Source organism: Brachionichthys hirsutus, chromosome 8, assembly GCF_040956055.1.
Source record: "Brachionichthys hirsutus isolate HB-005 chromosome 8, CSIRO-AGI_Bhir_v1, whole genome shotgun sequence".
NCBI lineage: Eukaryota > Metazoa > Chordata > Actinopteri > Lophiiformes > Brachionichthyidae > Brachionichthys > Brachionichthys hirsutus.
Genome location: NC_090904.1, coordinates 4,664,174 through 4,692,116, shown reverse-complemented (window position 1 = coordinate 4,692,116; position 27,943 = coordinate 4,664,174). Strand labels below are relative to the sequence as shown.

General features: G+C 41.6%; 2 protein-coding genes across 2 annotated transcripts; both read left to right on the top strand.

Annotated features, from left to right (window-relative positions):
* Positions 1-274: 274 nt before the first annotated feature.
* LOC137898004 (R3H domain-containing protein 2) lies at positions 275-18,516 on the top strand. Its single transcript, XM_068742000.1, has 24 exons — positions 275-433; positions 998-1,039; positions 1,763-1,849; positions 2,031-2,151; positions 2,607-2,685; positions 3,146-3,205; positions 3,720-3,860; positions 4,175-4,283; positions 5,380-5,475; positions 5,664-5,713; positions 6,289-6,342; positions 8,698-8,931; positions 9,325-9,493; positions 9,900-9,998; positions 10,777-11,043; positions 11,668-11,803; positions 12,541-12,698; positions 14,023-14,162; positions 14,360-14,460; positions 14,633-14,802; positions 14,995-15,130; positions 15,811-15,905; positions 16,227-16,311; positions 17,053-18,516. Exons 1-24 carry the CDS (start codon positions 275-277, stop codon positions 17,412-17,414), a joined length of 3,150 nt encoding a protein of 1,049 aa, XP_068598101.1. The 3' UTR covers positions 17,415-18,516.
* A 1,234-nt stretch (positions 18,517-19,750) lies between these two features.
* On the top strand, positions 19,751-27,272 carry LOC137898463 (SH3 and cysteine-rich domain-containing protein 3-like). The gene is made up of 13 exons (XM_068742503.1): positions 19,751-20,281; positions 20,761-20,830; positions 20,964-21,042; positions 21,938-22,094; positions 22,223-22,320; positions 22,420-22,501; positions 22,812-22,909; positions 23,082-23,145; positions 23,270-23,322; positions 23,476-23,579; positions 23,726-23,777; positions 24,195-24,332; positions 24,820-27,272. Exons 2-13 carry the CDS (start codon positions 20,814-20,816, stop codon positions 24,916-24,918), a joined length of 1,041 nt encoding a protein of 346 aa, XP_068598604.1. The 5' UTR covers positions 19,751-20,281; positions 20,761-20,813; the 3' UTR covers positions 24,919-27,272.
* Positions 27,273-27,943: the final 671 nt, after the last annotated feature.

Here is a 27,943-nt window from a genome sequence, read left to right as displayed (position 1 = left end):
CCCGGCCCAGTACACATCCTTAGTGGATCCCCTTCATCTTTGTGTGTGGTTCCCATCCAGACTCACTCAACAGTCCATCACAGATCTGGTACCGCCTGCAGGTAGATAGTATAAACATTTTCAAAATGCCTCTTTCTCTTTGCTTTTCCTGTTTTTATTAATTGCCAAACTTTATTTTCCTCTATTATTCTCAGCTACTCCTGGGCTTCCACCCAACCCCCCCCCCTCCCCCCTCCCCTCCCCAACTCCCACTCTCTCCCCCTCCCTTAAGAAGATGTCAGTGAGCCTGACAACAGACATCCAGCCGGAGGGAGAGAGTGGGCCATACATTGAGCCCTGCAGTCGAGGCAAGACCTCCCCTCAACCTCAGGGCACTAAGGACGGGGCAGGAGAGGGCTTGGATCCTGAGGACAGTTCCACACAGGACCCACAGGTGGGTCAAAATGCTAATAGAAGGCATCTAACAGGAAATGTTGATGATTATATTGGATATCGCAGCAATTAACTTGACGTTGAAAGCATTTGGATGTTTTGAAATTACTGGCTATAGCAAAGGCAGCATTTGTATTTAACTGGTCCATAATAATCTATCTGTCCTTCTCTCTATGATTCTTTATTGGCATCCTAGATTAGCATATTAGTGTGCATGTTGACATGTGTTTGTGCATAAAATGTAACTATCCTCCCATCTACAGTATGGAGTACATTACATATTCATTAAGGCTCCTGAAATCAGAATCTAATAAATGCTGGAGTCCTGGCATGACCGTCCTAAAACAAATAGGTTGTTGCCCGGTGATGCTCAACTCCTGTACAGTTCTATTTCGTTCAGCCACATTTACAAACTCTGTAAACTGTAGCCTCTATACATGCTCAATTTCTGCAAATGAGGCTGCAATGTTTGATGTTAGTAATCTCTTCACAGATGCCTTTTCCTCTTTTTAATCTGCGTCCTACTCCTTATTTTTAGGATAAATGAAATAAATTTGTCTTGCAGAAACGGGCTCCGAATCATAGCCATGGTAGGAAACGGGCCAAGGTAAATTAGTTTTGGTTATTATTGTTTGTTATTCAGCTACAAAAAGATATCACCTTATCTTTCACCCACAGAAACCAAGTAACCAATATTCCAATATTACTGCGCTGAACCTTTCAGCTACAGTGAACGACCGTTTAATTGTCACCTTAAAATCATTGACTCAACTACTTTTAATTATGGCATGAGATTTGATTTTGACAATGTGGACAGCTCGGTAGAGGTTCCTGGGCATTTGTTTCTAGTACTGTGAGGCTGCTTACATCCGCTACAGATGTGTTATACATATACAATGCAACATGCATTGTCAAATATCAGAAAAGTTCAGTGACAACTAAGCTTTCTAAGATGACTTGACAGTCTCAGGGAAAACCGTCTGTCATTATTTAAAACGCCGCAGTAAACCTAAACCTTCCTATCAACACATGAAGTGAACTGAAACTTGTTGTCAAACACATACCTGTGTATTGTGGGACATTTTACTTTGTAATACTTGGTATTGATCAAAAAGGATGGTTCATTATTGTCACAGAAAATATTTGCTAGTTGTTTTTTTTTACATTATGATTTTTTTATAAACCTTGTCACTTATGTAATGTTATGTTATGTAATGAATTTTGGATGCATGCGATCAAAATTATTAGGATGCAGTATAGTTCAAATGAATCTACATTTAGACACATACTTTCTCAATGATATTCTCTAAGATGTGTGATTGTGTTCCAGTCTAATGCCAAACTAAAGCTGGTACGGAGTCTGGCAGTGTGTGAGGAGTCCTCTGGACTGTTCTCTAATGATGGACCTCCAGAATCGGTACTGTCCCATTTCTCTAACCCTTAGCCGCTTACCCCAGCCTGAGTCTGTTCCCTGCAGTTAGCTGAGCCTGCAATTCTTTCCGTGTCACTTCTGTATGTGCTCTGTTTAATAAACTAAACAAAATTAGTGTTGAAAGTTTTGCCATCACTTTTAATAGCAATGCCATGTCATTTTCCAGGATATCATCCAGCTTCACATCAGCTGTCCATCAGACAAGGAAGAGGAGAAGTCCTCGAAGGATGAATATGAAAATGAAGAGGAGAAGAAGGACAAGGCTCCTCGAAAAATGTTGTCACGTGGTAAGACATGATTTAAAGGCTTAAATGTATTATATTCTTTAAAGTCAGTTCAGTGTCATGCTTATTTAATACACAATAATAGTTCTATAGTTCTGTGAAATACATGATGGTGTATTTTTTTCCTCTTGATTTATTTGTCCATCCCATTGAAGTACCGGTACTATATATGCTGGGGCAAAGTTCCTGTCATCTCATGATATAATTTCAAACTAATTTCTCCATAGTTACATTGGATCCCTTCCTTTTGTTTTTGGTGTTATCTACCTTACTCTGTCACTCAGGCATCGTGTATTCATCATTTGCTTCGTTTGTGCTGCCTGAACCACTTGGAATGTCTTGGCTGACTTTTTAGCAGCTCCATTATGACTGTACTTTTAATAGTGTCACTCTCCCCACCTACTTTCTCCCATCTGCAGCCTTCTTTTGCATATCTGTTTATTTTATTCTTCTATTAGATTCCAGTCAAGAATACACTGACTCTACAGGCATTGATGTCCACGAGTTTCTGGTCAACACACTGAAAAACAATCCCAGGTATGAGGTTGCCCACAAATGTTGCTTGATAAGGACACACAATTATATTAATACAATACGCACATGAACAGTCCAACCTGTATACATTAACACAAATTTCAATGTATGTAAGTATATAACAACCCCATATTGGGATGCTGTGGAAAATCTGAAAAAGAATTTGATAATAAATAAATTAAATATTTAACAAAAATAGCACAAAGACATCAGATATCGAAAACTACTAACTGCCCTGGAGGTAGACTAGCCCCTTTCCAGCGACCAGCACACACTCCATGTTTCATCTGGTGGACTCTTGACTTCCCGAGCCACTGAGCCGCTGCCGCCCCATAACATTAGACATTAGAACCATTACATATTGCCTTTGATCTATGTGTGGTATGCTCACTGTATTTAAGTCAAGGACTTGCTTCCCCCCCCCCCCCCCCCCCATCTCACCCCTTCCACCCCGGACTTGCAGGGATCGAATGATGCTGCTCAAACTAGAACAAGATATCCTGGAGTTTATTAATGACGACAAGTAAGCAATGTTTTTCATAACCACTCTCTAGTGCCTAAATTTAGCATCGCCACATTCATTCCTCTTTAATTATAGACATGTGAGGGAAAAGGAAGCATGGCATGTTGTAGTTGATATTGTGAGACGAGTTTTGGCTGTGTTTCCACATAACCAGAAGAACTTCATTCGACTTGGGTATTATTATTTGAAATAACCATGGAAACAGTAAATTGTCTTTTACATCATTGAGCCAGATTAAGGGCCCCAACATTCTAGAAATCAAACATGATGTTGCAGGAACAATAATGTAGGGGAAAAGATGAAGAAAAATGGGAGAACAGTTTGACTGTCTGGTGAAAGATCAAGTGAAGTATGAATGCTATGTGCTCCAAGATCTTAAAGGGAGGATCAAGGTGTATGCATTAAGGGGAATAGGCTTTGCAGCATTTAACAAAGTTCTTAGTTATGAAACTGATTGCAGCGTGGTCTTGAAATAACATTATGTGATTAAAAACTTCAATATTATCCCCTGCAGTAATCAGTATAAGAAGTTTCCTCAGATGACTTCTTATCACCGAATGCTGCTGCATCGTGTGGCTGCATATTTCGGCATGGACCACAATGTGGATCAGACGGGCAAGGCGGTCATCATCAACAAAACGGGCAACACACGCATGTGAGTCTAGTTTCTGTTGCTATTGTCATGCACAGAGGAAAAGATAACGCAACGTATAGAAATGTCAATCCCCTTTAATGTCTTTAGTCTGGGTAGGGGGTAGTCACTTCGAGGTTTATTGGTAGACCCACAACACCTCCAGAGAACTCAAGAGCAACATATCGCATCCCAGTTGTACTCATGCCTACTTTTAGTTCTTTACTACTTGCCAGTTTGCAGACCAGTCGGGACCCTCTCTCTAACCAGTACCGGATATGTTTTGACTAATTTCAATGTCATGACACATGCACTTTGTACAATACTTCTTTCTACAGCCCAGAACAACGTTTTTCTGAACACATCAAGGATGAGCGCAGCATGGACTTCCAGAAGAAATTCATCCTTAAGAGAGATGACGCCAGCATGGATAAGGATGATAATCAGGTGAGAATGATTTAATGGTCCTAAAAAGGACAATAGCTCATCGTCTTCTAGGTTTGTGTAAGAGAATGTTGGTTGTGAGTGATTATTTTGCATGTGACAGACGTGAAATACTGCAGAAGAAATGGATATTTAACAATTTATAGGATGTTGTTTTACTAATAAAGATAGATCCCCCTGTGTAGGTTTTATTAGTCAAATTCTACAGAGTTTAAAGAACTGCACATATTATCTTCTGTAAATCTTCCATGCTTATGGTTTATGGGATGAGCGTAGGAAAAAGTTGGTCTCTGTCCGTGTGAACGGAGCTGTGGTCAGCGCCAGAGTTTACAGCAGAGTTGTCCGAAATTGTCTCGACAATCAAGAATTGCCTTGTCCATCATTCGTTCCGACCACATACCCGAAAACTTTGCTAGGTCATCTGATCACATGCTCTGTAATGCATGATGTTTACTTTCTCCTTTGTGAATTTTAATGGGTCTTTTTTGGGTTCCAAGAGAACAGATCTATTAACTCATCCAATGAAAGCCGTTTTCAGCCCAGCCGTACAGAGTGCCAGCCGTTTTCACTCATTTTGACCAATATTTCAAAACCCTATTGTGTACTATGGCTATGTAAACATCTCTCATATCACATGAGAGTGCATTTTTCATCAGAAAAAGTGTGTTTTTACTGTTATTGGCCATTGAACAGAGGCAGTTTTCACCATGATCAGCAGTTTTCAACAAGAAAACGAGCTTATTGTGCAGGGAAACATTTCAAGCAGTGCACTGACTTTGACTAATATTTGTTGCTTTAGTGACACATCAAACACCTCAACAGTTGTTTACTTGTAAAAAGAGTTTTTGATGTTCTAATAAATTTAATGCTAAACGTGGCCTTACTGATTCCAGCCACCGAACATTCATTTTACATTCATGCTGGTTCTGGTTTGCTTTGAAGCTTCGCAGCTGCTCTCTACTCTCTTGCTTCTGCTGTTAAATTGTGACTTATTGCTAGCAGGTTACATTTATCTTCAACAAAAGGAGCTTTATTTGTGAAGACTGTGTATAATACTGTATTTAAGTTTTTTGGGTATTAATATTTACCCATATGTTAGATCCGTGTGCCGCTGCAGGACGGGCGACGTAGCAAGTCCATTGAAGAGAGAGAGGAAGAATACCAGCGGGTGCGAGACAGGATATTTGCTCGAGAAGTAAGTGTTGGACCATGGCAGAGTCATACACTGGGAAGGACAAATCACCAATAGTATGTCATCACAATCTGTATGTCTTTATTTTAAACTATTAGAAGCATGGCCATGGAAATATATAAAACAAGTTGCAAGCAGAAAATATTAGTCTTAAGTATGCCTGGATGAATGAAGCATTTCGTAATGTGCAGGTGTCCTTTTTTTTACAGTCGTCTCAAAATGGATACATCAATGACAACAGGTAAGAAAATAATCAATTTGATAGTTTTCATGTGTGAAAAGAAACGGTTCATAAACCTAGAAATGTAACACATTTTGCACATTATACAATAATTTTCTTCACAAATCAAGAAACAATCGAGCCCCTACAAAGGTCAAGGTAGTCAGTGTTGACTCCATGTAACATCAAGTTCTAGAAGATAGTTCACATAACTCCCATTTGTGCTATTCATTATTTTGTTAGCCAAATAAGCAACATATACTTTGTCCCCTTATGCCAGAAGTATTTATAGGTGTTAGATTGAGAAGGACAAATTGTAAGAGACACAGCATCCATCCATCCAGCCTCTATTCCCGTGAATCTGGTCATCAAAAGATTAGGATTTAGTATCCTTAGAGGGCCAGTCTGGAGTATTAGCTTTCCAAAGGTCAATGATTTCTGCTTTGTGTGCATTATATAATTTTTCTTAATCTTCTCAGGGGTTAGAAGTTCAACCCTGTATCAACATCTATCGCCCACCCTCCCCTGAAACCCCCTTCTGTACTTCAATCCAGTCCTGTAACCCCAGCGTTTTCTCCTAATATTAACCCCAACAGACTTTCCACTGAGGGCTACTGCTCTAGCTCTCAAAAGAGGAGGCAGATCTTTAGGTATTGGGGTGCTGCTGACTTTGACTTTGGTGTTGCCATGCCCATTTTTTGACCGTGGTTTGGTGACTTGTGGTGATTTTTCTATCTTTGCTTGGCATAGTCGGCTGATTGATGGCTATTCCAGTACTGCATTGGGGGGGGGGGGGCTTCCCATGACCCATGCATGGCTGCTTTGTGGTTTTCCCGGACACTGATTGACTTACCCTTCCACTCATTCACCGTCAACTACATTATTATTGATAGTAACTGCATCACTTCCGGAGTAACCTGTTTGTTTTGTGGTTGACTTAGTCTTGTAGTTTATGTTTACATGCAACCTGTTTCAAAGTAGCGCATAAAATGTGTGACAAGTGTGTATGTGTATGTATATGTATATGCTGGTACACAGTATATATACAGACAGACACACGTCAGTGCTATTTATATTAAATCAAGCGATCATATAAAGTGTATTTGCATTCATCATTTTAGAATACATGCTATTAAAGAAGAAATATTATAGTACCGGTTCAATAAACCATAGAGTCTCTTTGTTGTTAATTCAAACGTCTGATGAAAACCGAGCGTGACTGACAGACACACTTCCCTGCCTCCTTTGCTTTGCTGCTTTGAGGAGAGAGTGAATAAATGCCGGATTCAACAACGGAACCCTCCATCGCTGTCCTCCTCCTCATCCTGCACTCTATTGCTTGTAGAGCCAAGGGAACAAATGTGCGCCTCCCTCTACTCAGAATGGCAGCGTTCCCACCCTTCCTTAAAATAGGTTATGCAGAGAGAGGACTCAAAATAGATCCCCCCCATTAATTACTGTCTTTCTGAAATATTGATCAGCTACAGCCACCTTCAAAACACCACTCACTACCAGCAGCATTTTACAACCATTAGCGCATCCTGGCTCTCGTCCCGGAGCGTCCCACAAACAGCCTTACGTTTTTAGAGTTTTTATTTTGCCCCTTCTATCTTTATACGGACATGCTCATCCCTCTTTCAGATGTAAAAAAAAAAAAGAGAGATGTTTTTGTTAATGACTTGGCTGTTTGCTTTTTAAATACTTGGCTGAGTCCTTGGTCTCTGTTGACCTGCAATGATCAAATCCTATCTACATTCAAGATTATGCCATATTATTATTAATATTATAGTAGTTTTATTAATTTATTCTGGTTTTTAAGTTACTTTTTGCACATTTTTATGCACATTTGAACTTGGTCAGTTTATTTTGTTCTGCTATTTTCCTGCTATGATAGAGGGTACGATTTGAGCACTAATAGTTTTCTTCAGCAGCAGAGGCATCTGTGTCTGGACACACATTCTCTCATTGAATTTCATTCTTATTTACGTTAGAGTTGCTTTGAGATGTGTTATAAATGGAACAATAATAATAGCAGACACAACTAAATTCATTTGTGATGGAGGGTTTTCCCCAAAGTGGTGGTTACGCTTACGGTGTGACCCTTTTCTTGGCAGCTACACTTATCCAGGGTGACAGCATCACAACGACACAATGAGTGTGTATACAGCGATACAGTATAAAGAACCGTAGTGGTGAACCAGTGGTAGCAAGTGGTTATTTTGTAGATAAGTGTGTGTGAGTCCGAGTGTTGATGTACATCTGCTCTTATTTTCCGAGTGATGATGTGCATCTGGTGTTATTCACAAGTGTCTGTGTTCCCATGCCATTTCCTGTCTGTAATACAATATATATTAAGTGCATGTGTTTATCTTTTATCTGTATGCAAAGTACTCATCTCTCAAGTGCTTTATGTGGATGTTGTCCCCAGACTCCGATGGTTTGTGTGTTGAATTCATGGGGAATTTTGTCACTTGAATAGCTTCTTAGACCCTGATGTTGACGGCATAGAGCCCCTTTACACCCTGCATGTATGTTTGTTTCATATGGATGAGTTTGTATGTGTTTCAGTGTGCAAATGTGAGCGTGGTCACATGTTTAAATTTGGAAATAATATTGTTTTGTGGTCTGTTGCCTGATTTTTGCATTGTGATGTCACTAAACCAGCCTATATGCATCTGTGTCGAATGCCCCAATCTAAAGCCTGTCGCACTGTGTCCTCTCCCTTCTCTTATTTTGTCTGTGGCTGCTTTCCCCTTCTTTTTCCATCCATAATCTCACAATCTCCTCCATTTCAAATTATGTGAATAACTTTCACTTTTCTATATACTCCTTACCCTGGCCACGTACGTTTTTGTCACTCTCCCCTGCTCGTTGTATCCATCTCTTGCTTACCACGTCCAAATTCTCCCCACTTTAACTCTTCTGTCACCTCATCTTTCCTACACCTGTTGCCATTTTCCCCTCCTTCATTTCATCGGTCTTCTTCCCGTTCCGTCTCCTCTCAGGGGCAACCGTGAGAGCTCCAGCCGGGCATCTAGCAGTCGTCAAAGCAGCACAGACAGTGACATGAAATGCCTGGAGCCACGGCCCTGGAGTAGCACCGACTCTGACAGCTCCAACCGCACCCTCCGGCCACCCGTCACCAAGGCTAGCAGCTTCTCTGGCATCTCCATTCTGACCAGAGGGGATAGCCTTGGCAGCAACAAAGGCTCACAGGGAAGCTGCAAAGGTTCTCGGTCTGGTAAGGACAGAGGTCGAAAGGGGAGCGATGCACTGGATTAGCAAAAGTATCTGTTTGCCTGCCTTCACGTGCATATGAAGAGTGGCCTTTCATTCTTAAACCATAGGATTTGATATGATGTTGGCCCACCCTTTGCAGCAAGGATCAGGGGTGTGTTTATGGAAAGGTTTAACCACTTTTCCAGAAGGGTATTTGTGAGGTCAGACATTGATGTTGGACGGGAAGGCAGAATTTTTTACAATTTGGTTTACATTCACTACAGGTTAAAACAAACACATTTATAGAGCCACAACTACATTTTTTTTTATATTATTACTCCTATAAACCCATGTACAGACACTACACACATATGTATAACATCTATGAATGAAATGTCTTCTTATGAATCACTGGGCCTGCCCCTTGTCAGTCCTGATGTGTGTCCTCCACCTGCAGCCTCCCAGTCTAGCCGTAGCCTGCTTCAATGCCCATCACAGCAGCCACAGCCTCAAGCTCCACCTCAGACCGCCCTGCTGCCAACCCCGCAGCAACACCCCATGGGCAACCACATGATTGCTCAGGTGCGTAGCTCCACTACCTGCATTTATATAAGCCGTATCGATAACAACAAAGACTTTTAAGTTTGAAAGAATCAAAATTAATTTGGTGATTAGTAGAACATCTGCCCTCGATGGTTACCTTCCAACTCCGCCACATGTAAGGAGAAGGTGCTTTGTGCAATAATATAAAAGTTCAAACTTGAGCCATTTCCCTTTTTCAACTGTGGCATGTAAAAAAAAACATACCGGTAATATAATTGCCATTTCTATCCTTCTGTTCATTAACAATTTTCCTTCCTTCTAACCCACATCTGTCCTCTTCATTTCTCTGTACTCCCTTTATATCCCTCTGCTTTTGACACCCTCCCTCTTGCTGCTGTGCACCACTCTCTCTTTATTCCCTCCTTCATTTGGGTGGTGTGTTTAGCCGGTGGCTTCTCTACAGCCCTCTCAGCCTGTCTCCTACTCCAGCCCTTCCTGCCCCCAGGTTCTCCTGCCAGTTTCTCCTCCCCAGCAGTACACCATGGTACTGACACCTGTTGTAGTTTCATCTCTGTTAGCCTAGTTAAAGACATTACTCACATCAAATTCAGATACTGCAGGTGGACCTCACTTAATCGCTAAACGGTTTCATTGTTGAGCGAAACCCCCGTTGACCGACAACTTGGCTGAGACTTTTCGTGGTCAAAATATTTACCCCGCGATGCGCAGGAGATGCTTCCAGGGCATACCCCACCTCTTGCCCATAGAAAAGGCTCCAGCAACACCCATGGCCCGCATACAAATAGGCCATTTATATATATATACACACACTATAGATATGAGGGATACCTGCACAGCACTCTTATTGTGCTCACCGCACTTTAGTGAACTCTGTTTCTCTGATCTTTCAGTCCTTACTGCAGCAAAATCCAAAAAACTAGAAGACACTTGCTCAGGGTACCAGCAGTAAACTGCTCTTCAGCCCATTTTAGACTCGACCTATAATTGATAACACAGATATTTAATGACAGATTGTAACCTCATATATTGCTAGAAGGTGCATACAGTAACGTGAGCTAACTAATTAATGGTATCATTTAAAAAGTGCAGGAATTAGTAAGCCGTTGTATTTTTCTAGCTTATGGTAAACATTGCCTGCTAGTTATGTGTGGCTTCATTAACGTTATGTAGTTTTTGATTTTATTACACACATATTGTACAGTATTCACTGTGGTGTAGTCCAGATTCTTACTAAGAATGTGGTACTTTTATTTGGTTAAATTGAACAAACACACCATTATTGTCGTACATATTCATCCCAGGGGGAGGAGCTGGCGCCCCAGTTCAGCCAAATGACGCTGAGTCGACAGGGATCAAGCGAAAACCCTGAGCCTCCCCCCATCTATCAGGCTCCTCCTCCGACCGGCTACATCATGGCTACCACGGGTCAGCCTATGCAGCCTCCATCTGGCTATCAACCAGCCGCTGGACACCCCCACCCTCCACCCCCACCACCTCCTCCATCACAGCCTGTCTTGCAGGCTCCGCCACCCCCACAAGGTTACATGCAGGCACCTCCACCTCAACAGGTATGACATTCACTACAGATTTTGAGAAGATTGATTTTAAAACCTGATCGTTTTAGATTTTGTTTGAATGCCTCATGCAGCGGTTCTCGAACGACTCGGTTTTTAACCAAAATAATGGAGATTAAAATGCCTCGGAAATCGAACTGATTTTATTTAACATAATCGGCTATAGTGTTGGGTTCTTATGAAGCTAATCTGGGCCCAGGAGTATCCAAATAAATTATCTTAGAGCAGCACTTATTTATGCAAACTTGAATCTTCATGCAAACCTACCATTTGGAATCTCACAAATAATTTTGTGTAAGATTCCAAGGATGTGAGGTTTGGAATCTTACACAAAATTAGGAAATGCATAAACAAGATACTTTTGTTTATGCAATTCCTCTGGAGATTTAAAGCTTTAATTTTAATTTTACATTTACAAACTTTGACCTGTCGACGTCGTGCCATGCCTTTTATCATCCTACACACCAGCCTATATTATCCTCACTCTTACATGGTCATAGTTGTGTGAGCAGCACAGGCTGAGAAAGTAAGATGTGCACTGTTTTTCAATGTGTATTCGTTGAGGTATTTCAGCTGATCTTCAATTACTTTAAAATTGTTTTTGTTGTTTCTTGACAGATACAGGTGTCCTACTATCCTCCTGGTCAGTATCCCAGCTCAGGCCAGCAGTACCGTGTGCCCCAGCCCATGTCTCACCAGGTGTCTTATCCTGCCCAGCGTACACAACCCATACCTCAGCCCACACAGCAGTCAGGTCAGTGCATGTTATGACGTACCCTCGTTAGCTCTGATTCTCTATGCATGAATGCATGGAGAGAAAACAAGTGCTTCTGAAAACGCAATGGCATTCCGGACAGGTTTTTTAAATACTCTAAAATACAAACTTACATGTTCCGAACACTTTCATTCATTCATTCTTTAGTTTTCTTTGCTCGAGACGATCATAATCGTCTTGTCTTCGGCTGCTTATCCGAATCAGGATCACGGGTTCACGCTGGAGCCTATCCCATGGCCATGGGCTATGGGCGAGGGGTGGGGCACACCCTGGACAAGTCTGCGGTTCATCACAGGGCCTCATAGAAAGACAGACACCCACTCACACCTACGGAGAATTTGGAGTGATTGGTTCACCTAAGTTGCATGTTATTGTGGTGTAGAGCTATTCCTTTTTTACTTTTTTTGATACTTATAATTAAAACAATTAGATTTCTGAGCAACCCCACAAATACAACTAACTTTCAAAATTATAATGTGTATATATATATACCTATAATTATAAAGTTAGTGCCCAATAATGTGTTTTTGTGTGCTGATATTCAGTTTACACAATAACATCGATAACGTCACCTGAACCTGCTAACTGTTGTTGTCTGTTTGTTAAAATCACCTCTTTCAAACCCAAGATCCAAGTGCTATTTTTATTTTTCTCCTTGTACTGTTCTCTTCTTCATTACTGTTCCCTAATTTCTTTGCTCCATTTTTAAATGTCAGGTCTGCAGACCATAATGCCTAGCCAACAACCAAGTTACCAGAACATGATGGGTGTGCAGCAGCCCCAAAACCCTGGTCTGCTGAATTCCCAAAGGGCAGGCATTGGAGGACAAATGCAAAGCATAATGGTTCAATACCCACAGATGCCATCATATCAGGTATGGACCAAGTTGGAGGATACAAAATACAACTACCATGTGCTGTGATCATAGATGACAATGTTCCACTGATCAACAGATTTTCACCAATCTTAATTATGGACGTCTCGTGTTCAAGAAAATGAATTATCTCGTATTCAGCCGCTTTTCCGAAGTTACGGGTCACAGGTTCTGCTGGAGCCGAGCCCAGCTTGCTACAGACGAGAGGCGGGGTACACCCCGGATGAGACAAACTCCATACAGAAAAACCCCTGGTGGAATCGAACCCGGGACCTTATTGCTACCTACTGCCCCGATTTTAATCCAAATTTATCATTTCTGTGAAGTCTAAATCCGTCTTCGATTTTGCAACGTATTTTGTGCAAAGAGGAAAATGAAATAACTTTAGCTCGTTTGTTAATGGACTGGCGATTGGATGAATATGAAGTGATTTAGACCATTGAGAGTACTCGTGGCATTCCATTTCATGAATTCACGGCGAGCACACAGAAGGAATTAAAGAGCAAGGCGGTGCAGAAGTTGGCAGAACTTGCGGCAAAGAGGAAGTAGTCAAACTAGAAGTACCAATATAGTGAACTGTAAATAGTGTAAATGTGAATATAACCTGTAGCTAGAAAACAATTCTTGAACTGTCATCTTCTTAGAAGCCTTAAGCGCAAAGCATTAAAGAAAATCAGTGACGGGGTGTATTTTCAAAATAGTTAAGTTTTCATTAAATATATGCTCATATGAAGTCTATGCATTTTATTTTTCCTATCAATAATTTTACTCTAAATTAGTTATAAATGGCTGAAAAGCTTCTCTTGACCCCTCCCCCAACATTAAAAAAATATTTTCCTGTTGCCATCCCTGTATTTTCAGATAGGCTTGCCCGGCAGTGTGAAAATGTGTGCGTGTGGATAATCTTCCCAGGTTTCAATAGCTCAGTCTGGTGCAAAGTTTAAAAAGGTTTAATGTTGAAAAGTGGCGAAACAAATGAAGGTGGTTTAATCAGTTAGTTGAAGACATAAGTAAACGAAGCCGTTGCCCTTTGGTTGTGTGATGTGAGCATGCTACACGAAGCTCTGAAACCTCATGTTTCTGTACAAAAAGAACTGAATTAATAAACCACGGTAACATTGTGATGTTTGGATTGAAAGGAAATGCACCTCATCATAAAAGAGGAACATTTTATTCACCATTTTAATGGTTGCCCTTCACCGGCATCTGTCAGATGATGACTCATGAGCACAACAATAAATGGCAGCTAGTGTCAAAGAGTATGTGCTAGTTTACATCTGTACCAAAATAAGTTATGCTGGATATTATTCTAAATTATTTCCAGGTGCCAGTGGGAAATGAAAATCAGCAGGTGGTGCAACAGCAGTACCAGCAGCAGGTGATGGTGCCAGTCAGCCAGTCTGTCCAGGCACCGATGCCGGTCTACTACAGTGTTATCACACCCACACAGCAGAATAGCACAAGGTACGTGTGTTACGGCTGCATTATACGCGCACCACTTAATTATGACAATGATGTCAATGCGACGGTGAAAAACTTTGCATTAAAGCTAAACGTCAGTGACAGAGATGGTCGTGGAGGTAGCGTGGAAAGTCTCTGCAACAGGGAGGATTGTGGCAGGATGCTCATGTTCTCCCTCTTTGTGTGTTGGTGTCTTTCAGCCCATCGGTAGGTTACCTGCAGCCCCCCAGCTCCGAGCAGTATCAAATCACTCAGTCGCCGTCCCCTTGCAACCCTCAACAGTTACAGCAGCAATATTCAGGTGAGACGTTTTGTCAAGAAGTTGTTAATTTGTCATTTGTAAAACAATTTTGGACCACCAGTTTTTTATATATATTTTGGTGTTCTTTAAGATGACATTCTGCATTTATCACTGTTTCAATTCTGTGTTTACTCCCATTTCATAAATCCCTTGTCTCTGTGTGCTATCTCAGGAGTTCCGCCTCCTGGGCCTAGCGTTATGGTCATGCAGCTCAGCGTCCCTAATGGACCGCAGCCTTCCCAGAACCCCCCTCTGGTCCAGTGGAACCCATGCAAGTACTACAGTATGGAGCAAAGGCCCAGTAAGCCAGGAGAACTCTACAAATCTGACAACACTCCGCAGGTACAAACCAATTTACCTCAAGGTCTTCTCAATCGGTGTGTGATGTATTTTATTTATGAGTCCCAACTCTCATCCTCTTAGAATTAATTATTAGCCTTTCTGTGTCCTTGTGAAGATGATCTGATGGGATCAGGAGGGCGGTACTCGCAGTATGATATCTCTTCCTTGTTTGTTTATTATTCTTGTATCTAGGCCAGCACTCAGCTGACGAGTCCGCTAGCCTCCCCCACTCAGTCCCCAACCCCGTCCCCCTCTGGCAGCGTCTGCTCTGGTCTGGGACCATTACCCATCATTTCCCAATTTTCCCGGCCAGGTGGACCATCTCAAGGTACAAACGAACAACTATAGAGAATTAAATATTTACACCTTGACTGGGCACAATGCTTCAAATAAAGCCTACAGACGCTCTCTGTATGCATAGGACGTTTAATTGATCTCAAAGAACAAAAAAGGGAAAGAGATGAGAAGTGAAATGTCTTCAACAAACCTAAAACACGTCCAGTTGACCCCCCCCACACACACACACACACAAACAGAAGAACAATTGTTTTTCCTTTTATCTCTGCGGATGTCACCACGACCCCAAGTCTGACTAATTCTCCAGACAAATATTGTATAAAACCTTTTAAATGTTGGCTCGACTACAAACAAACAAAACAAGAGTTGTAAAACATGATTTCACCTTCACTAACTTACTAACATTGTGTGCAGGAACCGTGTTCATGCACGTGCGTCACCCCAGGAGCTTCACATGGCCTGTTACTGTCCCAACACCTGACCGAGCTCCGGCTCATAATGACTCAGCTTCCGTCCTTCTCCGTTTTACTGGTGTCAGGGTTGCCTTGTTAGAGCCGTTTTATGTTGCCAGGTCTACATCGAGAGTAAATCCCAATGCGAGGGACACATTCAGGTTCCCTAAAGAGAAGACTATAGTGGGGTGGTGAACAGAGTCTCTACCTTCTACCTCAAGATCAATCATATTGATAACTTGTGATTCATGATGTTCAGGTGATGGGCGCTACTCTTTGCTGGGGCAGCCGCTGCAGTACAGTTTGTGTCCTCCTCCTCCTCTCATGCATGGCCAGTCCTACAACGCTCATCAGGTCAGCACTGCCAGGCTTCCGTACCGTCTGAAACCCAGTGTAACACACCCATCTTCTTTTTGATGTGATATTGAACGATCCTTATCCTTCACTGATGATTGCTAAAGTATTTATCATCAAACGGGAACTGTGGAAATTGTTTGAAATCTCTCTCTGCAGCGTGTTTTGTGACAAAGAGGTAATTTACATCACATTTTTGTGTAGTCCACAAGGCATGTTTTGTAACTGTCCCGGTTATCAAACTCCTATTGATTGTTTATACCCCATCTAGTGTCTTTTCTAGGAACTGCATTGTATTAGTAATCCTTGCTACCTGTTCAGGGCCAAAGCGGAATGAAACACGGGGCACGAGGGAAAAAGCAAACCCTCAAATCTGCATCAACAGATCTCGGCACTACTGATGTGGGTAAGTTGGAGATGATATCATCTCAGAACAGCACAAGCTCCGTGGGAATGATCATTGTTCTCTGGAAATTTAATACACGCCGACGTGTAATTTACATATTTTATAAGAATCCTTGTTGTTCAGGCATCGGAAAAATAGTTCTCAATTTTAGTCGGCCTATATTGTGATATATTTGTTGTCTTTGCTCAGAACTAGTTTAGCCCTGCATCTGTAGTTTAACCAAATTGGGTTTGTTGCTTGATTGGTGCTTTTAACTCTTTTGAAAAGACAAAATTGCTAGACTGGAATAGAAATGTTGAAATTGTGATAATGATTTAGAGTTAATATAGATTTTACAACCTTAATAAAATTAACCTTACCTTTTCTAATTTGTAAGCTAGTCAATATTACATATATTCATTCACATTAGTGATGTATGAATATCATGGAGTGAGTCATGAGAGAGCGAGAGAGTAAGGAAGCAGGTTGGAAGACAAAGGCTTTGTGAGTGGGTGTTTCACACCAGGGCTCAGAACGGCTCGGGTGGAAACACGAGCCCAATGGAGGCTGCGGTTAACACCTTTCGCATCATGCTGGGTTTAGCTTAGCGGCTGAGTTATGCTGTTTAGAACGAGTGTAGAACTGTGTTCTTGTGTATATCTTGATTCATTAGAGGAAGCGCTGTGTGATTTAGACCCCAGCATGGCTCTTATACAAGTACAGCCGGTATGTCTTATCTTTCTCCTGTATTATGTTTTCCAGTGGTGAGTCGAGTACTCGAGGTAACGGACCTGCCCGAGGGGATTTCGCGTCCGGAGGCTGAAAAGCTATTTAACCAGCTGTCAATGTGCGGTGCCAAGATCCAGTGGCTGAGGGAGCCCCAGGGTGTCCGGGGAGGCTGTGGACCTTGTCCTGGTGCAGGTCCATCTGGGGCCATCATGGGAGCGAAGGGGGAGTGCAGCGATCCTGCACACCTCTACACAGTCGTGGCAGTGTTCCCCAGCACCATGGCTGCCCAGAGTGCTTCCTTCAAACTTAACAACAGCGCGGCCGGCCTCTTCAAGCTGAGAGCTGCCAAAAAGAACTACGACCTGCGTGTGCTGGAGAGAGCCAGCTCTCAGTGAACAGAAATGGGAGGGAGGGGGGAGAAGCCAGAGAGACGGTAAGAAAGAGTTCCGACGGAAAAGGAAGGATTAAAGGGGGGTGGGCTGCACAGCGTGTACAATTTCAAAACGTAAAGGAAAAAAAAACGTGAGGTAAATCGTGTGTCAAATGTATAAGAGGGAAGAAGGTGTGAATCTTGAGGTGACTGGTGTTTGGTTGCAAATATGATTTAGTTTGTTTTTATTCCTTGTTTTTGTTTTGTATTTATATAGCAGAAGAGCACACAAGACACGTGAGCATTTGTGTCACTGTTGTTGTTGAATGTGTGCTGCCATTATACAAAAACACACACACCAGGAGACACGGACAAACAAACAGGCAACAGGGTCACGTAGCACATGACGAACACACTGGACAGTCGGCCTCAGTCAAATCTTTTCCTCCCACCCTCCACTCCGTAATCCTTTTCTGACCACGCCCTCTCCTGCCTCCGCCCCCCCTCAGCTGTTTGTCTCCCACATATTTATACATTTCCACACACACACACACACACACACGAGTGTGCTTTCCCCACAGCTCCCCATCTCTTCTTGCCATGTCTCCTGCTGCCTCCTGGCTCCTGCTGCTCCTCTGTACACTCTCGCTGCTCTCTCTTCTCTTGCTTTCCGTTTGCCTTACTGCTGTTGTGGGTTTCTGTATTGCGCTGTTTTTTTTTCCTCAAAACCTTTCTTTTGTTTTTTTGGAATTCAACATATTTATATAAGTGATGTAAGGAATAAGAAGAAATCTATATATTCAGTGATTCTTACCCCACCCGCCCCCCCGAGTGAAAAACGTTTAGGCCTTCCTTTATCCGTTAATCCTTCCATCTGCATCCCCTTCTCCTCTTCCCCACATTGGTTTCCTCCTTACTGCCCTCTACCTCACTTATTGCCCCATCCTTTCTCCCCCCACTCTACCCAGAAGCCCCTCTGTGTTTGCGTTTTTTTTTTTGTTGACAGCTGTGCAGAACGTATCAGAAGAAGAAAAGTGCACAAAGATTGCATATGTCTACTGTAAATTTTATTTAATCTGTTTTTTTTTGTTTTTAAAAATATAAAAGTCGAGAAAAAATTAAACGAATGATCTGTGTCGTGTGGTTTTTTCTTAACTGAACTGAAGCTGGGCGTGTTCTGAGCAGCACCAAGTTACAGATCACAGGGTGAATGTACAAAATGAAGTGAACAAATTCATTTCTCCTTTCGTTATCGTAAATGCACTTTACTTCAAAACTGGTGACTGCAGTCAACATGAATTTGAATCTGCACAGTGAATGAAATTGAATTTCGTTTAGTTCAAATCTCTATTATTAAACCACGTACAGTTGCCACCCTATTTCAGTTTTTTATTTTTTGGACTGCATCATCTCGGTAAACGTGAACTCTACTGAAGGGAGCCTTTTTTTTTCCAAAGAACTGAAACATTAATTTCAGTTGAAAAAATAGTTGATGTGGGAATTTCCATGACAAGCAAAGTCATGAGTTAGTCGGTAATCATGACCTAACCGGTCAAGTGAACACCTGATGCTGCTGCATCTGTTCATCTTTTTAGATTTATGTCATACACTTGCTTCTTAGTTCATCTCTCTTGGTTTCCATGGAAGCTTCTGAGTTCACTTTGTTTATTCATTAGAATACAGATTTGCTGCCACCAATGTCGGAATAGTTCTTCCTGGGGTTCACGCAACAAAATATTAAGAACATAACATGCAACAGATACTGAAGTCAAAACTTTCAGTCTTAACTACTCGGAAGTTCTCTCCCTATATGGAAGAAAGTGTTGCTTTGATCACTTGGTCTCCTTGGTGGCCATAAACTTGTTTTAACTTGACCATTTAAACTTTGTGGTCCAAATTCAGTGAAGCTCAAAAAGGTTGAATAGAATTGACATGTTTTACTGGCAAAACGCACAGAAATGATTTTGTTCAAGTCGATGACTTTCCATCCAAGCATAGATTTTCTGCACATATAATATAAAACAGTTTAAATATTCTAATGGAAATGTGCCAAAATCAGTGATTGTCATTCTGCATTGGTTCATTAAATTTGTCACTGCACCATCATTAATTCAATGTTTATCCATCGTCTTTTCTGCTGTCTGGATTGATTCCAAATGTTATTGGTAGATGTTTACGATTGGGGGCTTGTATTATGTGGGCACAATTCTAGAAATATTGATTGTAGGGTGTGTGCCCGAAACACCCTATGAAAATGAATTGATTCCGTTCACTGCTTTCCTCGTTCCTCCTTATCCACAAGTTTGTGGAAAAGTAGACGTCACCTTCTTCAAACACCAACTGCAAGAAACCCTTACTTTTCCACTCTTTATTTAATATGTAAACAGCAAATACATTATGGATATCCTCACATTTAATTGGCTGGAATCCGCAAATCTCTCAGCAGTCTTGGAATTCTTACGTTCAAGGGATATTTTCATGCTTCTTGCTCTTGTGGTTGATTCTGTAAGATCCCAAAACAACTGACAAACTCCACGACGTGTCTGCTAATGTGATGATATCCTAATGGGAGCAGACTGCTCAGATGTTTTAACCACTCAGTTGGGAGAGCTTCTCAGTTTTTAAAGTGCTCAGCTGTCCAAAACAGTCACATGTAATCCCCCCCCCCCCCCCAAGCAACACACACACACACAAGGCTGGGCCACGTTGGCTTGTTGGCAATACTCATCTCAATCTCCCACCTGTTGGATCCTCATTTGGAAAGTTTAGCATGTTGTGGACAGGACAACACGGCCCGTAGAAAAAGTCCCAACAAGTTTCAAGCTGCAGGGATCCTTCCTGAGTTTATCGGAACCGTCTGATTTCGAGAAGACGTGGAAGTCAAGTTTAACGGTCAGTGGACAGTTTTTACTTTCTTGAACTTGTGCCTTTGAAAGTAGAATAAAGATCTAGGTCCCCTTAGCCATCTTTAAGTCTGACCTGGATTCTGCTGAAGGTTTTCTTGTTCATGTCCTTAACATAGAGTGCAATCTGAGAAGCGGGACACCAGTCACAGGAGACGCACTCATCATAAACCCATTACCATATTGCAAGTGGATCCTGTTTCAACCCAGCAAGTTACCTCTCTTGAACTGGGTGCCGTGTCACTGTCCCTTGAAAATGAATGTTAAATTGATGCAGACCAAGAAAAGAGCATTAGTGAATTCACACAAATGTAATTCTTTGTATTTTTAGCCACATATTAGAAATGTGTGCAGATTTAGACAGCTCCAGGGTCACAGGCTGATCGTTAAGCTGAGCAGAAAGGAGAAGATTCATGATCAGGAAGCTGCAGTGAAACTGCAAAAATGATGCTCGTGTGTTTTCTGCAGCGCCATCTGTTGGAAAACCAAATATCTGGAGGAATTAAAGGTCAAAGGACACAATGGCAAATAATGACTCGTAAGTATACACACATCTAAAAACCTGCAAAGTGTGGTATGTAACATCTGAGGCAGTCGCTGATAGATATAATTTGTCTTTTCATTCCAAAATTGACTTGTTGATTCTGATTTTTATGATCTGATGGCGACAGGTCAGCTGACAAGCACTCTGTGGACATTCATGAGAACCCACCTCCCCCTGATAACGTGGTGAAAGAGGAGGACAACACGGTGAGACAACCCTATATCAACAACTGACCACGTGGCATGCACGTTTATAAACCAGATATCTGGTAAACTGATTTATTAGGACCAACTTTAAACAAAAAGTGTCAAATGTTTTACAATTATAGATGCGTTGCACATGCGGCCGCCAATATGACACCATTAAATACACGTGATACGAATCAAAGCAAAAAATAGAACCAATGACAGATGATCCGAGTGGTTGGGGTGAGGTCTGCGGAGTACTTTTAATGTGGGAACTGCCAAAAATAGTTCAACATTTCTCTGATTTGATTGCGCAAAAAAACAACAACATGCCATATATATTGCTATTTATAGGTGTGTTTCCATGTTAGATCCTTCCTTTCTGGTGGATAATCTGTGAAATGGCCCATACTGTTAATTTAAATGTTGTTTTTATTGACAACTGGCTCAAATGAAATGGTGAAATCGAGCTGCAGAGTGACGGCGCTGCACTTTGTCTTCAGTGTTATCAGTTATTGTGGTGTGAATCCACAGTCAGACATCCATAATCCTGCCAGTGACGAGGAGTCAGTCTGTCGTGTGTGTGGGTGGGTGTGTGTGTGTGTGTGTGCGTGCGTGCGTGCGCAAAGAGGTGAGCATTACTCTTTTGACATCGAAGGCCTTTCATATCATTCCACCTTCGTGGTCTACACTGTGTGCGCGTGTTTGTGGAAAACATATCATCTTAAGGTTGTCACGTTATTTGTGACTTCTAGTTAGATGACGACATAAACTCGGGATACGAGTCGTGAGATAGCGTGTCATTCTGGATCCGTATCCAGACCTGAAGGAAATCACTTTTTTTGTGTGTGTCTGACTTGCAATTAAATCCCATTTAAATTGTTGCCTTGAACACTTCTTCCTCACCTATCTCCAGGTGTATTTTGTCTATGAGGAGGAGGTGGAGGGAGAAGAGAAAGATGAACCGCCCCCAGTAGAACTCGTCAAACCAGTCAATGACAGACCTCACAAATTCAAGGATCATTACTGCAAGACACCAAAGTTCTGTGATGTCTGTGCACGCATGATTGTGTGTACGTCCATCCCCCCCCCCCCACGCACGCACACACTATTTATTACATGAGACATGAATAGTATTTTTATACATCAGTTAAATTTCTGGATTATTATAATTCCTTTTTTTTATTTTTTTATTCTTCAGTAAACAATAAGTTTGCATTAAGATGTAAGAACTGCAAAACCAGCATCCACCACCAGTGTCAGTCCTACGTTGAGTTCCAGAAGTGTTTTGGGAAAATTGTGAGTGTCATGCTATAAAGTAATTCTCACTGTATTTCTTAAATGCAATGCAATGTTTGTTGTCGTTTTGATATTGAATGTCTTTTTTCTCAACCTTAGCCTCCAGGCTTTAGAAGAGCCTACAGTTCTCCTCTCTACAGCAGTCAGCAAAACGCCACCGTCTCCCAGCTGCTGCCCTTCTGTGAGTTCAGCATCTGGACCCGTGTTTTTGTTTTATCGCACTGATATGCCTCGCATATAAATTCCTTCTAGAGTCAGGAGGGGAGGATAATTTCAAAGTCTAATTAATTTGTTTAAATATTGGTCTGAATGTCTTCTTCAGGTTTATATCACCGAAGGTTATTTCTTGATAAAAAGCAGACGTGGTTCACAAACTGGACATTTCATCCTTCGATGCAGCTACACAATAATTGTATTAAAATGAATAACTACTTGTGTCCGTTTTGCATTCATGCGTTCTCTGTTTATTGTCTGATTGTATTTGACTGCAGCACAGTCAAACCGCACTGACCCTGTATTTGAAACGCTGCGTATCGGCGTCATCATGGCCAATAAGGAGCGTAAAAAAGGCTCAGAGGAGAAGAAGAATGTGAGTTTCACCCTATATATATATAGTTCATCTGATTGGTTTGTATAATCTTTATTTTATTTTTAATTTACTTAAATATATGTAGTTCAATGGATTTATCAAACCTAATCAATCAGGTTCTCACCACACTGCAAAAAGTTTGAAAGCATGATCATTATCCTGGTTTGTTCAGATGATGATGATGATGGAGGATGATGAGTCCCAGCCAAGGCAGGAGGATGAAGGAGTGGAAGGAGGTACGATCCATCAGAATATGAAATGCTTTTTCTGATATTTACGTCAGAAATAATGTCAGTTATTCTGCGTGTGATGAAGCGAAGGTGAATCCTCTCTGGCCTGTGTCTGTGTCCTGTCGTGTAGCAGCGAACACAGAGGCAGACAAAAGAGGAGACAAGGCTCCTGCTGATGACAAGGTCAGAGATGGCGCCGGTTGTCATGAGGCTATCGGTCAAAAAGCGAGAGCGATGATGATGATGATGATGATGATGACAGACTGCTGATATTGAAGCTCCTCTCTGGATGACTGATGACGTTACGTCTGTGTTGTGTTTTGTTGCCCTCATCAGAGTAAAAAACTCCCTCCAGGAAAGATCGGCGTGTTCAGCCAGTCTCACTACTATCTGGCGCTGTACCGCTTCAAGGCCGTAGAGAAAGACGACCTGGATGTTCAGTAGGATCTCCTCACCTTCACAGATAGCCGAATGTCCTCTTTAGTTTTTAATGTTCCTTTCCTTCCCTAACGTCTCGCTTATGTGCGTTTTAATTCAATTAAACATATTTGGAATGAAAATCATACTCTCTTTTTTCCCCCCAAAGTGCCGGCGACCGCATCACAGTGATCGATGATTCAAATGAGGAGTGGTGGAGGGTGAGTTCGCCTTTCTCCTGCAGCCATGAGGACTTTAATCCAGATTTTCCTGTGTTTGAAAGAGAATTATGTTCAATATCCTTGACTTTGTAAATTCAATGCAAATTCAATGATTAAAAATGACAAAATGATTAAAAAGCCAGAGATAAAGATCTTCAGCTGTAGAAGTTGGAGTCAAATTGACTGTTTTTAAAAGTTACAATTATTTAATGACTCGGTTGAAATGTCTAAATAAATCTGGAAATGAGATCGATCTAATCAAACCAAACAACAGCAAAAGTGATCAATAATTGTTCAAGATTGAATTTAATGAATTTGTACAAAACAGAAGCCGTATCCCAGCGGTTGCTTCTTACTTTACTGTCTACTACCCAATAGTTTAAATGACACCTCACCGTTTTCCTTTTGCTCCTGCAGGGAAAGATCAGGGAGAGAACGGGATTCATACCGGCCAGCTACATCATCAGGGTTCGGGCCGGAGAGACAGTCTACAAGGTGACACGCTCCTTTGTTGGGAACAGAGAGATGGGACAAATCACCTTAAAGAAAGACCAGGTCAGCACACACGCACGCACACACACAGTAGAGGCAAAAATAACGATATAGATAATTTCAATGGGTTTACTGTGGTTGTTATTCAGTGCAGCATCATGAAGACTGTTGACATGACAGCTATGGAGGACAAATACTTATAAGTATTTTTCCGTGTCGACAGGAAGAACCGAATTGTTGTTGTACCTGTATTCTAGATTAACTTTTAACCTGGTCAATTTTAAAGCTGTTTGAATTGAGAAAAAAAAAAACATTTTCATTGAATGTTCATCTTTCCTTCAAGTTAAGAGATCTTAATACATAATGATATGTTATGTTATATATAATGATATGATATATAATTTATCTGCTGGTTGCTCTCATGGATTCACACAGATGCTCACTGTGCATCCATTGTGTGGCCAGAAGGAGAGCTTCCCAGTCCAGGCTTTCATACCACAGAGAGGGAAGGGAACGCCCTGATCTCTGCGTTTGTTGTCTGAGTCTCCAGATTGTAGTGAAGAAAGGTGACGAGGTGAACGGGTACCTCAAGGTCAGCACCGGACGGAAGCTCGGCTTCTTCCCCGCAAATCTCCTGCAGGAGATCTGATGAGGGTCCTTCAGGTGCCGGCCGACGCCTTTCTCGGTTTCATGGAACGCTGTGGCCAACACGCTTCCAGCAATCAGCGATGGCACTTCATACTTGAACTTTAATTTCAACACACTCTGGATTTTTGTATTTGGCATTTTGTTTATTTTGTTATCATCACAGATGACCAACAGCCTGTGTGCAGACAGTACTACGCATGTGGCGTTCAAGTGTTTCTTGTTTTGTTAGAAGTTTGCAGAACAAGGACACACGTCTGTGAAGACAGTTCATCATTGGTATTGATTGTTGTTTACTTTTCCTTCATGGATATCACCATACAATAAATACCTCGCTGTCAGACCTGATCCGTCTCCTCAGAGGACCGTGGTTCAGCTCGCTGGATTTCCTTCCCACAGGAAACACATCAATCTCTTAATGTTATTATTGCAGCCATATTTTGGATCTCTGATTTAGCTTAATAATTCATCACAATGCAACTGAGTTAATATGCAAAACACTCTTTGGATAACATAACAACACATTTGTGATGATGACCAAAGCTTCTTCACATTCTGTGGCATTCTCCGGCTCCATTTAATTAACTATTTCCATAGCAACCGTCAGCATGCAGCATATATTGCACATGCAGCGCATTTTATTATAACATCGTATCCGTCAATTCGACCTGACTTCTGTGAAAACTGCATAAAGATGTTTGATGGATGAAAATGCTGGGACATTTGACGTGTTTGCATGATGTATCAGGCTGAGCTACTTGTATTGCAGGCCCCATGAACTCTTCTCTCGGTTAGGTACAATAAAACTTGTCGACGCATGCACCTTAGCATTCATGAGCTGTGAGAAATGAGACATTTTAGATGAGAAAAATTGGCAGATTTATTTTCATTCTGCGTGGATATAAAGACGTGTCAGGGAAACAGCTGAAACTAATAATAAAATGTTGAATTTACTCTCGGCTTGATATCATTCAGAGTGAAGAGAAGAATAATTTAATTTCGAATAAAGTAGGGGAACAAATGAGGCGGCTGTATTTCCACAACTTCAAAGGGATGCAGGGATATTTTGGGTAGCTCTCCTGATGGCAGGATAATTAGCCTGTGGGGATTGCTTCCTATTTAAAGGAGCAGCTCCCTGATCAGGAATGCACAGAATGGCATCAGTATATCTGAAGAGACTCCATCATTGAGTAGTCCTGAGTTACACAACACACACACACACACCTGTTTACTCTGCTTTCTCCTTCCATACGCCTCTTTTTCCTCTATCCTTCCATCTCATCATTGGTTTAGCTACTATATTCAGTCCTTCCTTTAATTTCTGTCCTTTTGATTGGACTGATTCCATCACCCGTTGCCAGTCAGTGACGCTCATCCACTCACTGACCACGTCCAGAGGCTGATGAGGAGTCACCTGCTCACACCTCCTTCCTCCTCTGTTGACAGTCAAGGAGAGGAAAGGAGCAGAGTGGCATGAGCTGGTGGCTCCCCAAGACTTATCAGCTCTCTGATTGGGTGACGGGGTCCGCTTCTGATGCGGGTCACTTCCCCTGGGAAAACAGCCCCGGCTTCATGGTGCTCTGGATCCGGGGACAGTGTGGGGGAGATATCACAGCTGCCATGTTGTCATCCACCACCCTACGACCCTGCCACTCCAGACAGGCAGGATGGAGGAGGGTTGCAAAATGTTTGTGGATTTCTCTGGGTGGGTGGGTTTCTAAGTGTGTGAGTGTGTGTGTGTGGCAGTGAGAGGGCAGGGGCATGGAAGCGGTGATGCTATGACGCTGTGGCGATGAATCTCTTCATCTCAAATGAATTTCACTTTTATGGGAAAGTTCTTTAAATGTAGGTAAACTTTTTACTGACTCAGAATATAGAAGCAGTTTACAAATCAATGGCAAGTGCCACAAGTAGAGCTGAAAACAAGTCAAAGTGCAAAAAAAAACAAGTTTTGTTTTTTATAAATACGAGAAGTGCAAGCGATGCAATGAAAAGTATTTAAAGGAATGAGAACTGGAACATGCGCCTCTTTGGCCTCCTTCAAAACGACCCTGAAAATTCACCTTTCAGGAGGGCAGAAACGGAGATGGTCATCACGACTCTCTCCGGATCACCCCCCCTTTTTTTTGTCCACCTACGTTGTACATATTATGTGACTTTTTAATGTATTGTTATTTTGCATAAATTGAGTAATTTATTTTTATTTTATTGATATTGTTAAATGTTGATGAATTATGTGCCAAGGACTTTCAACGGAAACAAGACCGCAAGGGATTTTTTGAAATGCTCCTCTTAGACAGGATGTTTGACTGTACTTGTACTGTAATACATGTAATACATCTAATAAATATATTCATCATCATCATTAGCCGTGCAATGAAAGGTATTTAGAGGACTGAGAACTGGAAAATGTATGTCCAGGGTCACAATACAGGTTAAATTTCCTGCAAGCCGTTCAAATATGCCTAAAAATACAAATATAGGAAAACTACATGAACTAACTGAAGAATATTTAACGTGATGCGACAGAATTTAACAGGATCACAAATAAAGTGTCTTCCGCTGCAAGGGAGATGCGGTTAACTTGTAGTGGTGACTGTATCCAACAGAGGGCGCTGCTGTATTAGACGCAGCGCACAGCGCAGAGAGATCAGGTGAGTGTTCATTGTGAATAAGGATGGAAGCTCAACGATCACACACTTCAGAGAAAAATTTTAGCAACATTATTGTGATATATTATTGTGATATAAAAGAGGTGAAGCATCAGACTCTCTAAAAGTCTTTCAAACCCACCATATTCACAATCACATTTGGTATCTGAAACGCAGCAGGAATAATGGCATCAAACGATATTAGAGATCCTCTTTGCCTAGCAGAGATGCTATTGATTTTTAGAGAAAGGTTTCTCTTCCACGGGCCATTGGTGAAGCTGCTTCACGAATCCCAGTCCTCAAAGCAACAAAGCATTTCAACAAAAACTTTTACAAAGCTTTAGGGACAAGATTTTTTTTAAATAACCATATAGAATA